We start from the raw sequence: 16,154 nt of genomic DNA, 5'->3' as shown, positions 1-16,154 counted from the left end.
TGATATGGCATGGGATTTGGATTTACACATCTTCAGACAGCTGCTCTAGCCTTTGCCAGCTGTAGGAGGCTCTGGTTAGCCTTTTTATGGTGGACCTGATGGTCATACCCGCCTCCTCGGATAAAGGAGGATTGAACGTTTGGTTTGGAAGGACTTACTTTGTGCCATTAGCAAAAAAAAATTCTCATCTAAAATTTTAAGCTTATTATTTTTTAAGGATTTTTAGCCTCAATGATTAGTGAAGTATGAAAGAAAATATTTCATTTTGTATTTCAGATCAGAGTTATAAGCATACAAATATATCAAATTAAAAATATGGTTGACAGTTAATTTTATGAATATAATTGTACAAGTTTATAACTGCCTGCCAAAAATTTGAGCATAAAACCATGGTTTACAAGTATCCTGAATAAATGTTTTCTTTTTATAAATATTCAGAAACTGTGGCTGAGGAGGGATCGGTCAGAAGAGACTCAAAATTTTTTGCATTCTGGGATTTTAAACTTTGGGAACCAATTTGTTTTGGACTAAATCTGGAAAAATCATTTGTGTGTGTAGCCAGAAATTCTTTTAGGCTGTCCTTTTCCAGCCTTGTCACTTGTGTGGAATGTTAAGTATTGTCAGTAGTTTAAGGACCTTTCAGCAGCTTGTATTACAATGAGAGATCTCCAGAAATGAATCTGCAGAGATCTTGCTATGAGATTAGGTTTTGTGTTTTGTTCTTTGGAAAGCAGTAAGAGGGAACAGACTTAAGGTTTTAAGTATGAAAAATCCAGGCAGCTTTTAGTTGTTTCTAAATATTTCCTTGTGTTAAATCTTGTTAAGTATTGGAGAAAAATCATAAATTAGTATGAGTGGACTTTTCTGTGGCCAGAACCAGAGGAAAAAGAGTTGTGCTTTTGAATTTTTGTTGCAGATAATTAATTCCCTTTTTCTAGCATCCTATTATCAATAATTATAGTTTAGAAGGAAGAGCTCAGAATTTGGACAAGCTGCTGACCTCAGTTTCTTCCTCCTTTCCAGCCCTGTAGAGCGATTACGAGACTCAAATGTGCTGATATGGTGCAGTGAGTGTGGTGCAGTGTGGTGCAGTATGGTGCGGTGCAGGCCTTCCCCATTGGCCAGCTGGGGGCAGTCTCTAGAAGCTCACTCTGGTGTCTAAACAATAGCAGCATTGACCAAGTGGCACTACCTCTTCACTACTCTCTGACTCCCACTTTCTCAAAGCCAAATTTTTGAAAAGTTCTTTATCCTTCATCTCCTACTCAACTTTTCGTCTCATTCCAGTGCAGTCTGACTTTGTCTCTGTGCTTCCACTTGGAGCTGTTGGCCTGGCTCACCATTACCTCCTTATTGCTACCTGTAGTGTCCATCAGGGCCTGGTGGGGTAACATGGCCTTTCTCATGTTATTTCACCTCCAGGCCCCTTCACAGTGTGGCCAGGCACAAAGGACGTATCTGTGAGGGAAAAAGGGTGGAAATCATGGAGGAACTTGTTTTTCCTCCTGTGACCATAAAGGTGGTTAGGAGAGTGCACACCTAGAATCAGGAGAGGACACAGGTGAAGTTCCTTCCTTCACGGGGCTAGCGGTAAAGGTGGAGGAGAGGTGGATCTAAATGCCATCTTTTCTCAGTATGTCATTTGCGTTATTGCTTTCTGGAAACAGGTAGAACTACCATATTATATGTGCATATTAGTTGATAATCACACCCTAATTTTTCATGCCTAATTTTAGGCATGAAGTAAAATGTCTTAAAAATGAGAAAATATACTGCCTGACCAGGCGGTGGCTCAGTGGATAGAGCATCGGACTGGAATGCGGAGGACCCAGGTTCGAGACCCCGAGGTCACCAGCTTGAGCGAGGGCTCATCTGGCTTGAGCAAAAAGCTCACCAGCTTGGACCCAAAGTCGCTGGCTCGAGCAAGGGATTACTCGGTCTGCTGTAGCCCCACGGTCAAGGCACATATGAGAAGCAATCAATGAACAACTTAAGTGTCACAACAAAAAACTGATGATTAATGCTTCTCATCTCTCTCCCTTCCTGTCTGTCTGTTCCTATCTATCCTCTCTCTGACTCTCTCTGTCCCTGTAAAAATAAATAAATAAATAAATAAATAAATAAATAAATAAATGAGAAAATATTATGTTATCATATAAGTTAGTAAGAATTGAAGTATTTTGAGCAGTAATGGACTTTTGTGTGTGGATTCAGACTAAGCAGAGGATTGCACACCTGAAGACATCTCACCCGGGCTCCTCTCACCTTCCTGTCTCTGTTTTGTGCACTGTGAGTCCAAGCCCACTTGCACATGGACGGTTTTGTGTTTGTTTGTTTTTTGTTTGTTTGTTTGTTTTTTTACAGAGTCAGAGACAGACAGGAACGGAGAGATGAGAAGCATCAATTATTAGTTTCTCGTTGTGCGTTGCGACACCTTAGGCCTTGACCGCGGGCCTTCAGCAGACCGGGTAACCCCTGGCTTGAGCCAGCAACCTTGGGTCCAAGCTGGTGAGCTTTTTTTTTGCTCAAACCAGATGAGCCTGCGCTCAAGCTGGCGACTTCAGGGTCTTGAACCTGGGTCCTCCGCATCCCAGTCCGATGCTCTATCCACTGTGCCACCGCCTGGTCAGGCTGTTTTTTTTTTTTTTCTTTTTGTATTTTTCTGAAGCTGGAAACGGGGAGAGACAGTCAGACAGACTCCCGCACGCGCCCGACCGGGATCCACCTGGCACGCCCACCACGGGGCGATGCTCTGCCCACCAGGGGGCGAAGCTCTGCCCCTCTGGGGCGTGACTCGTGACCAGAGCTACTCTAGCACCTGGGGCAGAGGCCAAGGAGCCATCCCCAGCGCCTGGGCCAGCTCTGCTCCAATGGAGCCCCGCTGCGGGAGGGGAAGAGAGAGACAGAGAGGAAGGAGAGGGGGAGGGGTGGAGAAGCAGATGGGTGCCTCTCCTGTGTGCCCTGGCCAGGAATCGAACCCAGGACTTCTGCACGCCAGGCCGACGCTCTACCACTGAGCCAACTGGCCAGGGCCTGTTTGTTTGTTTTTTGATATGACAGGTCTCACTCGGGCTTTTCCTCGGAGTAGTAAGCCTTGACTTTTTCAATGAAATTTCACTCCAAGTCTGTCTTTAAAATGTATACATTTAAATGTATTTTTCTGATTGTGTGTTATTATTCACAATAAGTGAGATTAAAAACATGTATATGTTGAGGAATTCAGTATAGGATCAGTTTAGTGCATTATAATTTATTTAATGAAAGCATTTTTTATTGAATGTTTTCAACATTTTGTTTGGTATTTTTAGTACATGTGCTTTTATCAGATTGGTTATTGGTTTTGATTCATTTAGTAGCATTTACGTACTGACTCCATTGTAACAATTTGCTAAATTTCAGTTTTCCCTTGATGGTGTGATTTCTTCTCCTCAGTGCTTTAGGTCTGTTCTTAGTTTACAATTTTAACATGATTTCTACATTTTAAATATGGAGTTTGTGAAATAAAAGAGATAAATGTATTTAGATTGGTTGGGTCAAAACCCTTTTTGAATTTTTAATATGTTATTGATAGGTATAAAAATCATAACTAATAAGCATTTTCCTTTTTTTTATTTTTTATTTATTTTTTATTTTTATGATGTTAGAAGCAAGGAGGCAGAGAGACAGACTCCCCGCTCGACTAGTATCCACCCGGCATGCCCACTAGGGCGTGACGCTCTGCCCATCTGGGGCATTGCTCTGTTGCAACTGGAGCCATTCTAGTGCTTGAGGCAGAGGCCATGGAGCCATCCTCAGTGCCTGGGCCAACTTTGCTCCAATGGAGTCCTGGCTGTGGGAGGGGAAGGGAGACAGAGAGAGAAAGTAGAGACAGAAGGGTAGAGAAGCAGGTGGGCGCTTCCCCTGTGTGCCCTGACCAGCACGGGAATCAAACCCAGGACTTCCACATGCTGGGCCAATGCTCTACCACTGAGCCAACCAGTCAGTGCTGCATTTTCCTTTTTTAAAAGAAGTTTTGATTTTTGGTTCTGAGGGCACAAATCATAAAATAGAAAATGTGAATTTCTGAAAGAAAGATCCTAATACATCCTCCTCACCTTATAAACAAGGTTGAGAGCATGACTTGGTTAAGGTCATATAGACAGCAGACCTGTGACTACAATCTACCTCTCCTGATTATTGTTCTAGTGAACTCCCTACCAGTTTCATTATTTCCTGGTATATAATTTTCAGTGTGAAGAATCAGAAGCAAGTATTATTTGTTGACATCTGTGCACCGTAGTATATAATTTAATGTAAGTAGTAAGTAAAGACAATCTTTAGTCATTTCTTATTATAAATAGTCTTTCGAGTTGCTGTTTTTATTTTAATAAGGCATTAGTCATAGTTGGGCATACAGTGTGTGTTCTATAAATTACGATAGCTTACATTTATCCCGTCTTTACTCTGGGATACCACCCTTCTAAGCACTTTAGGTTCATTATTTTATTTAATTCTCTTAACATTCTTTTAAGGCAGGTAGTATTATTACCAGCCTGTTTTACTTATGGGGAAACTGAGATTTCAAGAAGGTTAAGTAACTTGCCCTGTAATACAGATTTGGTCAGACGTGGTGGGGCAGTCTCCCAACTACTGATTCTTTAAATAAGCACAGTGGATTTAAAAATATCAATTAAATAAGTTACATTTAAATAGTTTTAAATAGCAGTATGTTGGACAGATAAAATATATTATGCTCACTTTGTTAAAGATAGCACTGCCCACATGGAAGCCTTTCACCCAGGTGATATTAATGTGTATTGGGGGCGGGCTGTGGGCAGGCAGGATCCTTGTAGCCTGGGGCTTGGTTTTAGGACTAAGCCTTTCCCACCCTTTTTGATGTGGGGTGGTGCAATCCCATCATGCCTCAGATAAGTGACTTTGTATTAGAGACTTCCCTATTTTATATATTGGATTAAAGGTTTCGATTTCTACACTATAAAATGGGGGCAGAACTGGAGTTTGCTCTCTTAGTTCCTGAGATTAGCATTAGAGGAGACAGCAGAGCAGAGAGCAGAGAGAGGCCACGTGGAGACCAGGAGAAGCAGCCAAGATGGCGGAGTGTTGAGTGAGAAGTCAGTTTGTGCAGAGTTTGTGCAGGGAGAAGGAAGGAGATGGGGAACAGAGGTGAATAAGTCTGGTGAGCTAGAAACCTTTGATTTTAGGAAACTTGGATAAGTCAGTAGCTTTGTGAGCACTGAATGAGTGGGTTTTGGAGTCCAGTGTGTGTTTTACTTGCCCACCGGGTACAAGCTAGGATTAAAGATGATGGCCCATCAGTTTTTGGCTCTGTTGTTTCTTTACTGACTGTCCGAATCCAATGCGAACCTGCATGGGTTAGGCGGCTGTGATGGTAGCCCTGGCTACTGGCTTCACACAGTACATTTTATATAATAGAGGGAAAACATGTTTTTAATTGGAGGTGAATAGAAGAGTTCAAAGGAAAAAGTAGTGAGTGACAGCAATCAAGATCCTGGCGTGACAATAGGCAGGTGGATTGGAGACCTCCCTGTAGTTCCACCAAGGATTCCTGTCCCAGACTCTGCCAGGGCTGAAGGTGCTTCAGAGCTCCCTCATGGTTTCTAGGACACACTATGTTCTCCACTCAGGATGGATCCTTCTGGATGCAATATAATGACATTTAAGATAAATTCTTGAGGTTCTTTGGCATTATTTCTGCTGCTCAATTGGTATGTTTTTATGGGTGGATGGTTTGGGAGGGTGGAGTTTCTGAATCACTGAAAGCAATTGCCATCCCTGATCTTGGATTGTTACACCATTTTTCTGACATTTGAGCCCTGGTAGAGTAACTTCTGGAATGAGTAGTCAGGATTCTTTTTCTTGGTTTATATATATTATTTTGTACAAGAACTCTGTAAGTTAGGTTATATTGACTCCTCTTTACAGGAGAGGAAACAGAGTTGGAAAGATAAGAAGTGAAGAAGTGATTTAAGAGATTTGCCCTTGGTCACACAGCTTGATGTCAGAACTGAAGTTTGGCCTGACCAGGCGGTGGCGTGGTAGATAGAGCGTCGGACTGGGATGCGGAAGGACCCAGGTTCGAGACCCCCGAGGTTTCCAGCTTGAACGTGGGCTCATCTGGCTTGAACAAAAAAAAAAGCTCACTGGCTTGGACCCAAGGTCGCTGGCTTGAGCAAGGGGTTACTCGGTCTGTTGAAGGCCCGTGGTCAAGGCACATATGAGAAAGCAATCAATGAACAACTAAGGTGTTGCAGTGAAAAACTGATGATTGATGCTTCTCATCTCTCTCTGTTCCTGTCTGTCCCTATCTATCCCTCTCTCTGACTCTCTCTCTGTCCCTGTAAAAATAAATAAATAAATAAATAATAAAAAAATAAAGAAAGGAAAGAGAACTGGAGTTTGAACACGGCTCTCCTGTGTGGCCCTGCATTTATCATATTTATGGCCTGTCTGACTAGCTTCTCAGAGAATTGGCATTGGCTTGCTGTAGCACAAAGTAAGTATTCAATGAATGTTGGGAAAATGATTTGCTTTATAAGCTTTTAGTAGTCATTATCCTTCAACAGTAGATGCTTGTGATGAGATTTTGTTGTCAGTGATGTTGCATGTGGGATTTCCTATAAATGGCCTCCAAGATATTTTCCATTTTAAAGTCTGTGGTATGATTTTTAAATACTATTTTATGTACCGTATGTGGAAGGTAGGAGATGGCTCTTTGTTTTCCTCAGTGGGCTTTAATTATGTGATATCCTCAACTGTGTAAAGGAAACTCAGGCTTCCTGTGAGGCTGTGGATGTGTAATTAGCTGTAGGCAGAGCTCCTGGAGCAGTAAATCCTGTCCTGAGAAGTCTGAGTCCTGGAACATCCTGCTGTGAGTTCTGGCCACCCAGACTGGAGCCTTCTTAAAAGCAGGGTTATTTCTATAAATGCGAGCAATTGTGTCTCTGCCCATACCTAACAAATAATTATTTAAAATTAAAAAGTAGCAGGTATCTATAAATTAATATGTAATCTCTCTCATGCCCAGGGGACTCTAGGAGGTTTCTAGGGAGGGTCTAGGCCAGCAATTTCTTCTTAACTAGGCAGTGAGGTGGGGGGGGGGGGGGGACAGGGACAAGACCTATTAGTAAATTATAGGATTATAGTTTTTAGGATCCATGCCCTTAATAGGGGTTTTAGAAAATTGTGGAAGTGTTTTTGGGTTTTGGTTGTCTCAGTGATTGGAGGGCATTTAATAGGTCAAGGCTATGGATTCTAGACTCAAGTGACAGTTCTGCGAAGCAAAAACATTTTCTGTGAGCTGCATAACTTTGTAATATGTTACTGAATAATTTATGCAGGTCGGGAAACTGTTTATGGCTTCGCCTAGGCTCTAATTCCATTTTACATAAAGAAGTCATTTTAAAAACTTTTTTTTTGTAAATATGGAATTTTCCAGGAATGCAATGGGGGGAGAATTGGAAGGAATTGTTTTGTCCTAAGCTCTACCAAGTGTATTAGGGTTCTCCAGAGAAGCAGAACCAATTATGTGTATGGTATATATAAGGATATATATACCACACACATACATTGGCATACCTCAGAGCTGCTGTGGTTCAGTTCCAGACGTTTATATTGTAATAAAGTGAATGGTAATCTTTTTGCTGGTAGAGGGCTTTGCCTTCAGTTTGTAAAAACAGACAAACAAAAAAACTCAGCATCTGTGAAGTAAAGTGAAGTGCAATAAAACGAGCTATGCCTGTTTATGCACACACATATGTAAAGAGATTTTTTTTTTTTTTGTATTTTTCTGAAGCTGGAAACGGGGAGAGACAGTCAGACAGACTCCCGCATGCGCCCGACCGGGATCCACCCGGCACGCCCACCAGGGGGCGACGCTCTGCCCACCAGGGGGCGACGCTCTGCCCACCAGGGGGCGATGCTCTGCCCCTCCGGGGCGTCGCTCTGCCGCGACCAGAGCCACTCTAGCGCCTGGGGCAGAGGCCAAGGAGCCATCCCCAGCGCCCGGGCCATCTTTGCTCCAATGGAGCCTTGGCTGCGGGAGGGGAAGAGAGAGACAGGAGAGGAAGGAGGGGGGGGTGGAGAAGCAAATGGGCGCTTCTCCTGTGTGCCCTGGCCGGGAATCAAACCTGGGTCCCCCGCACGCCAGGCCGACACTCTACTGCTGAGCCAACCGGCCAGGGCCTAAAGAGATTTATTATAAGGAGTTAGCTCACATGATTATGGGGTCTAGGAGTCCCAAGATCTGCAGTTGGCGAGCTGGAGACCCTGGAAAGATGATGGTATAAGTTCCAGTCTGAAAGTTGGCAGGCTTCAGACCCAAGGAGCTGATTTTTCTTTCTTTTTTTATTTTTAATTATTTTTATTTTTTATTATTTATTCATGTTTGAGAAGAGAGAGAAGGGGGGAGGAGCAGGAAGCATCAACTCCCATATATGCCTTGACTGGGCAAGCCCAGGGTTTTGAATCGGCGACCTCAGCGTTCCAGGTCAATACTTTATCCACTGTGCCACCAGAGGTCAGGCAGGCTGATTTTTCATTTGGAGTCCAGAGCAGGAAAAGACCAACATTCTAACTCAAGTAGTCAGTCAATGAGGAGTTCCATTTTACTCAGCCTTTTTTTTTTTTTTCCTACTCAGGTCTTCAATAAATTAGATGAGGCCCACCCACTTTGGGGAGAACAGTCTGCTTTATTCAGCATATTATTTCAAATGTTTATCTTACCCAAAAACATCCTTACACCAGATGTGTGCTGGGTCATTATGGTAACTGTTTAAACATTTGAGGAATTGCCAGACTGTTTTCCAAAGTGGCTGCACCATTTTATATTCCCACCAGCAGCATGTGAGAGTTCCCATCACCCTATCTCCTTTCCAACCTTTGTTGCTATCTTTTTATTATAGTTATGCTATTGAGTGGAAAGTGGTAGTTCTTAGCAGTAGAAAAGGGACAGTCTATTACATTGTACAGTATAGCTACCATATAACAAGTTTAAATAAATTAAAATTAAATAACATTTAAAAATTAGTTTCTCAGTCAGACTATCCACAGTTTAAGTGCTTAATAGCTACAAGTGACTAGTGCAGGGGTCCCCAAACTACGGCCCGCAGGCCCCCTGAGGCCATTTATCCGGCCCCCACCGCACTTCCAGAAGAGGCACCTCTTTCATTGGTGGTCAGTGAGAGGAGCATAGTTCCCATTGAAATACTGGTTAGTTTGTTGATTTAAATTTACTTGTTCTTTATTTTAAATATTGTATTTGTTCCCGTTTTGTTTTTTTACTTTAAAATAAGATATGTGCAGTGTGCATAGGGATTTGTTCATAGTTTTTTTTATAGTCTGGCCCTCCAACGGTCTGAGGGACAGTGAACTGGCCCCCTGTGTAAAAAGTTTGGGGACCCCTGGACTAGTGGCTACTGCATTGGACAACACAGACACATATAGAACGTTTTCATCATTGCAGTAAGTTCTATTGGATAGTGCTGGTGTAGAAAAAGTTAATTTGACAGTGAGTGGAGGAGCAGGCAGAGAATTGTAAAGGGTTTGAGTGGTGTTATAGAAATCAGTGCAGGCATGAAATTTGGACAAAAGAAGAATGAAACTTTGGGGAGCCATTTACAAGATACAAGACTTAGGAAAGGTAAAGTAAATATAAGGGAAAGTGAGAAGTTGAAGGAAAGGTTCTTTTTTTTTTTTTTTTACAGAGAGAGGGATAGACAGGGACAGACAGACAGGAACGGAGAGATGAGAAGCATTAATCATTAGTTTTTCGTTGCACATTGCAACACCTTAATTGTTCCTTGATTGCTTTCTCGTACGTGCCTTGACTGCGGGCCTTCAGCAGACCGAGGAACCCCTTGCTTGAGCCAGCAAGCTTGGGCTCAAGCTGGTGAGCTTTTTGCTCAAACCAGATGAGCCCTCGCTCAAGCTGGCGACCTCGGGGTCTTGAACCTGGGTTTTCTGCATTCCAGTCTGATGCTCTATCCCCTGCGCCATCACCCAGTCAGGCTGAAGGAAAGGTTCTTAAACAATTTTTCTACAGTACCTTGAGTTTATGATGGATCCAGTCTAATTCCTTCATTTTATTGGTGAGAAAAAGCATAGACTTACTGGCTGGCATGGAGCAGTATAACTGTACATTGTGCCTTTTGTGGGAAGCAACTTGACTCTATCTTGGTCATTTTCAATAACCTGTGGGAAAGTGTAGGAAATAGACGGCAGAGCTGAACTAGTGGGAGCACTTATAATAGGCAGATTACCTATGTGGAACAGGAAGGTGGAAAGCAAAAGGGTTAAGAGTGGATAGGTGATTTGTTACTATTGAAGATATACAGCATTTTCTCTCTCTCTCTCTCTCTCTTTTTTTTTTTTTGTATTTTTCTGAAGCTGGAAACAGGGAGAGACCGTCAGACAGACTCCCGCATGCGCCCCACCGGGATCCACCCGGCACGCCCACCAGGGGCGAAGCTCTGCCCACCAGGGAGCGATGCTCTGCCCCTCCGGGGCGTCGCTCTGCCGAGACCAGAGCCACTCTAGCGCCTGGGGCAGAGGCCAAGGAGCCATCCCCAGTGCCTGGGTCATCTTTGCTCCAATGGAGCCTCGGCTGCGGGAGGGGAAGAGAGAGACAGAGAGGAAGGAGGGGGGAGGGTGGTGGAGAAGCAAATGGGCACTTCTTCTATGTGCCCTGGCCGGGAATCGAACCCGGATCCCCTGCACGCCAGGCCGACGCTCTACCGCTGAGCCAACTGGCCAGGGCCTATACAGCATTTTCAATAAGAAATAACAAGGAAGTTGGATAGAGAATAATAAGGCTAGAAAAGAGAGTCTCTGAGGTTTTGCTGTTTTAGTTGATGTTAATCATACGCTCTTTTGCTCTGAGGCCTTATCACTTAGATGGTAGAGCAGAGCCCCCTTTGCTCTGTTTCACTGTTCCTGCCACCAAACCAGTTGGTACAGTTTTATTGTGTCAAGGCAAGATAAATCTGGTGTGTTAGAGCACAGTCTAGGTAAATACTCATTAAGGCTATTAGAATGACCATCTTCTTTTCAAAAGGAGTCTCTTTGTATTAGTGTATAGAAGTCTTCATAAAAATAGCTTTTTGTTTCTTAGAATCATTATACATAATCCTCCTTGCATTCAAAATAGGCTTTGTTTTGTTAGATATATTACTCTACCCAAGACAGTCCATGGTGTCTTTCCAAACATATTAATGTAGTTACTGCTTATCTAGCTCAGTTAATAAAGGTATTTGGCTGCAGCTTTGTGTCCTGCCAGTGTTATTTCAAGTCCTCTTAGCTGTGAAATCAAGTATATAATATATAGTTAATTCCTCACTTAACATTGTCAATAGGTTCTTGAAATTGTGATGAAATGATGTATAACAAAACCAGTTTTATCACAGGCTAATTGATTTAACAAGAGTTAAGTTTCTATTGATGTTATAATGAAATGACATTATAGGACCTGCTGTGCTATGTAGCACTTGGGTATAAGATTTGTTGTCATATTCCTTATGGATGTATGAAATTTTTTAATTTTCTGTACCAAAAATGGAGGCAAATGTTCTGATAAAGAATTTTGATGCTACCTCTTGGAAAAAGAAAAAAGCTGCATGGGGAAATATGTTTGGATCCTGACTGTGGGGATTTTACAACAAATATTTGTAATTAAGACTTTGCTGAATAATTTAGAAAGTATAATCATCCCTAGATACCTGCAAAAATGTCTAACTCTCAAGTGTAAGGATGATTATTGCTTCATTAAATGCTAAAGATAATGTACACTGTTGTATTTAGCCATTTTCATTAGTGATCTAGGCTATTCTTTTTACTGACTGAATTAGAATACACAAAATAACTTCAAATTAGTAATATTCAAGAAGGAAGCCTTCTTGAATAGCGTTCATTAACAAGTCTAACAATATTTCAACTTTTCTGTAGCTACATCTAGCTTTCAGACATTTTTATTTATCACGAGGTAAAATTCTTCAAAAATCAATTTCTAAGGAGCTTTCTTTTAGTTTTGTTCTCAGTATACCATTTCATTCCACAGATTCGCTTGTAAATGTATCACGAAGAGGCAGCCCAGAATGAAGAAAGCAAGCAGGAGTGTTGGCTCAGTGCCTAAAGTGTCTGGGATAAGCAAAACACAAACAGGAGAAAAAACTAAACCTGAAAACAGCTCTTCAGTGTCTGCAGGAAGCAAACTTATAAAACCTGGAACAGCAGCATCCTTGTCAAAGGTATTAATTTGGCTATGTTTGAGTATGTGATGGGTTTTTAGGAGGTGAGGATCTTAATATGATGTTTGATTTATTAAATAAGCATCATTTAGGGTTCGCTCTCTACTGGTGCTTGGAACAACTAGCCTTTGAAGAGCGTTCACAGCCTGTTGGACTGAATTGGTGTGTATGGTCTGTGTTTACGAATGAAATAAAATTGTAGGCCTATTGTAAAACAAATCATTGAGCACCTGCCTCGTGCAAGGCTCTGTGCTGGTGTGAGCTGGAGGTGCAGTCTGCCTTCAAGGAGTTTATGGAGTAATGGATAGAGGTGAGTCACATAGCAAATAACTAAAATACGTGTGAAAAAATCAGATGTCCCAGGAGAGCAGGAAAACAGTGTAAGCAGTTTCAAATAGGAAAATGTTTCTAGTCAATGGTTTATACTAGGTCTTAAAGGATGACCAGCCAGTAACATTCCTGAAACCCCTAGACAGGAATTTTACTCCCACCATACTCCCTTATATACCATAACTGTTACTCTTTTTCTGACAACTGATCCAGTATTAATTCTAGTTATAATCGGATGATCCTAAATTTTTTTATAGTCCTTTTTAGGCTGGCTTAGTTCTTGTTAGTATAGGATAGTGATTCATTAGATCAGCTATTTTCAACCTGTGTGCCGCAAGAATTTTTAAAACCTGCAATACTTTACTGTTTAGTCAGGGGCACTGACCATTTTCCCCTTAGATTGTCAAATAAAAAAATGACAGCAACTGCTTGACCTGTGGTGGTGCAGTGGGATAAAGCATCGACTTGGAACACTGAGGTCGCTGGTTCGAAACCCTGGGCTTGCCTGGTCAAGGCACATATGGGAGTTGATGCTTCCTGCTCTCCCCCTTCTCTCTCTTTCTCCTCTCTCTGAAAATTGAATAAATAAAGTCTTTAAAAAAAAATTAACAACAAAAAAAATGACAGCAACCAATACAACAATATCTATCCAGCATGAATGAATCAAAATTATGCCTATTTTTTTTGTCAGATTGGCAAAAATATAGTATTTTGTTAGATGTACTGTGGAATTTTAGTAATTAGTTTGTGTGCCACAAGATTAAAAAGGCTGGAAATCGCTGCATTAGATCACGGGCTTCAGGAGCAGACAGATGTGGGTTTAGTATATGCTACATGGGGCCATGGTCAGAATGAAACGAGGTGAATATATAAAAGTGGTGGCCCTGGCCAGGGAGCTCAGTTGGTTCGAGCATCATCTTGATGTGCCAAGATTGTGGGTTTGATCCCTCATCACAGCTCATACAAGAATCAACCAGTGAGTGCATAAATAAGTGGAACAATAAATTAATGTTTCTCTCTCTCATCCCCTTCCACTCTTGCCCCCTTCCCCCCTTTCTCTTTCTCTCTAAAATTAATTTTAAAAAAAGTTGTTAGTACAGGGTCTGGCAACAGCAAATGCTTAGTAAATGAAGCATTTTTAGTGGTTCGCTCTAGAAACTATTCTCTAGCCCAAGATTGACTCCTGTAGGTAAGTCTTCCCTGGGTGTTCTCAGTGTCGGTGTTGGTTTGGACTATCCAGGGGACAAGGTGGCTCCAGATCAAGTCTTACGGCATTGCACAGAGATTCATATGGTCTTATTCCGACCTTTCTCAGTGCAGAATTCACTTGTTCTTTGCTTGTTTAAGGTATATGGTGTTTTGAGTGGAAATTTTAACTTGGTGGAGAAAACCTGGAGAGTGTTTCTACTAGTCTGATAGGAAGAAAACAAGCACTACCTGAAACATGATCCATTTAAAAGCCTTTTGTCTGCATAGGGCTTTGATAGATCAGGCTTAATTATTTTTAGAAGTACCTCAGAGGAACAGCTGGTGAGGGATTCCTTTATATGTGTTGAAAGATCTAGCAGGAAATGCTGGTTTTTCTATTCCAGGATTGTCGAAACTGAACCCAGACTTACCCCATGGACTTGGAGAGCCCCCAGATTTTCTCCTTGCTACTTCCCTTATGAGCTGCTGGTGTCATCCTGTTTCCTGAGGGATGGTACCAGGAGTAGACCTTTGCCCTACTTTCATTAGTCTTAATCAGCACCGTGAATTTTTTCATTGGTGGCAGTGCTGCCACTCTTTTGTGTAAGATAGCTGACATTTTCTGACCTAACTGGTTTACTCAGTTTCTGGGCTGTCTTTGGAGTGGAATGCCTGTGTGACCTGTTATTTACGCGACTGGAAGAACAGGTTGAAACATTGGCTTTGGATTTACACTACTGCCTTCCTTCTGTTGCTTCCTTATCAGTGGCAGGCAGTGTCTTTGAAGGTTTACAATGGAGTGTGCACTGTGCAGGCGTGTCAGATCTGAAGCTTGGATCCAGAGTTGCTAGTAGTTTGGTCTTGAACAGTGAGTACTTTTTCATTGTAAAGCAGAGCTGAATACCTGTTGTGTGCCAGCACATGCCAGTTGTCCAGAGCTTTGGCTCTGCTGTGTTGACTGGTTTGTTTAAGGAAGTTCTGTGTGTGTATGTGTAGGGAAGGTTGTAGAAGAGATGAAGATACCTGGCAACATTTTACCTGGACTGGAGCAATTGCTTTTACTCAAGAGAAGAGAAAAAAGTCTTAAATAGAAATTGAAATAAGACACAGAAGAAAAAAAGAAAACTGACAATAAACAGAAAAATTGAAAAAGCTATAAAAAGACTTAGAGACTCACAAACTGAAGTGTTACTTTATTTTTCTAAGTTTTCATATTTCACTGTGGTTCTCTAGCATATAGATACCTCCCCACAACTTGAACTCCTGTAACTGTGATGGAACATTGGTGATGAACCAGATGAATGAAGCATTTGGCTTTTAATTATTTAAACACCACACACATTTACTCATCCTCTCTTGTGGACACCCACGTGTATGAGTCTGTCACTGCACAGTGTTTTCGTGATACTTTCCTTACAGTGGTGGGGTACTGGTACTGGGATATGCCCTTCTTTACCTCTCTCATTTCCAATGTTGTTTGAGGCTAGATCTAGCTGAGTGTATGGGAAAGGATCCAAAGGACCTCACTGCTGAGTGGAGCTTTTGCAAATAATAAAATGAGGCACAACTGCTATTTCCATTGAGTTTTTGGGAACTTGTTCCCATTCTTTTTTTTTTTTTTTAAGATTTTATTGGGTGACGGGTATGCCACATAATTGAATGACAAGATAACCTGGAGATGTTTTCTTTGAACATATGTACCCTGACTTATTAATGTCACCCCATTAAAATTAATTTTTTTTAATTTATTAAATTTAATGCAGTGACATTGATAAATCAGGGTACATATGTTGAGAGAAGACATCTCTAGATTATTTTGACATTTGATTGCGCTGTATACCCCTCCCCCAAAGTTAAATTGTCTTCTGTCACCTTCTATCTGGTTTTCTTTGTGCCCCTCCCTTCCCCCAACCCCTCACTCCTTCTTCGTCCCCTCCCCCCTCCACCCACCCCCCACTCCTGTTGCCATCACATTCTTGTTCATGTCCCTGAGTCTCATTTTTATGTCCCTTCTATGTATGGATTCATATAGTTCTTAGTTTTTTTTCTGATTTACTTATTTCACCCATTAAAATTAATTTAAAAAAGATTTTATTTATTCATTTTAGAGAGGGGAGGGAGAGAGAAAGATAGAGAAGGAAGGGAGGAAGAGCAGGAAGCATCAACTCCCATATGTGCCTTGACCAGGGAAGCCAGGGTTTCGAACCAGCTACCTCAGTGTTCTAGGTCAATGTTTTATCCACTGTGCCACCACTGGTTAGGCATCCCACTCTTGTCAGTAGCTGTGACATGTGTCTTGGGGCCTTTGTATGCTTAATTCTTCCTTGTCATAGCCAGTGGAAAAGATTATTTTCCATGTAGAGATGGTTTCCTACC

General features: G+C 41.8%; 1 protein-coding gene across 3 annotated transcripts in view; it reads left to right on the top strand.

Moving 5' to 3' along the window:
- Positions 1 to 16,154, top strand: part of SPECC1L (sperm antigen with calponin homology and coiled-coil domains 1 like) — a 134,483-nt gene that overhangs the window by 24,707 nt on the left and 93,622 nt on the right. For 2 of the 3 annotated variants that reach the window (XM_066365520.1, XM_066365521.1), the window contains one exon: positions 12,071 to 12,260. In XM_066365520.1, the coding sequence (XP_066221617.1) occupies positions 12,108 to 12,260 (153 nt within the window). In that variant the 5' untranslated portion in view covers positions 12,071 to 12,107. Of the gene's footprint in view, positions 1 to 12,070; positions 12,261 to 14,554; positions 14,647 to 16,154 lie in introns of those variants that run through there. The other variant, XM_066365522.1, reaches the window with a different exon arrangement.

The sequence above is a fragment of the Saccopteryx leptura genome, chromosome 2 (assembly GCF_036850995.1).
Source record: "Saccopteryx leptura isolate mSacLep1 chromosome 2, mSacLep1_pri_phased_curated, whole genome shotgun sequence".
Taxonomy (NCBI): Eukaryota; Metazoa; Chordata; class Mammalia; order Chiroptera; family Emballonuridae; genus Saccopteryx; species Saccopteryx leptura.
Note: the sequence above shows the minus strand (reverse complement) of the source record. Positions and strands in the feature narration are given on the sequence as shown.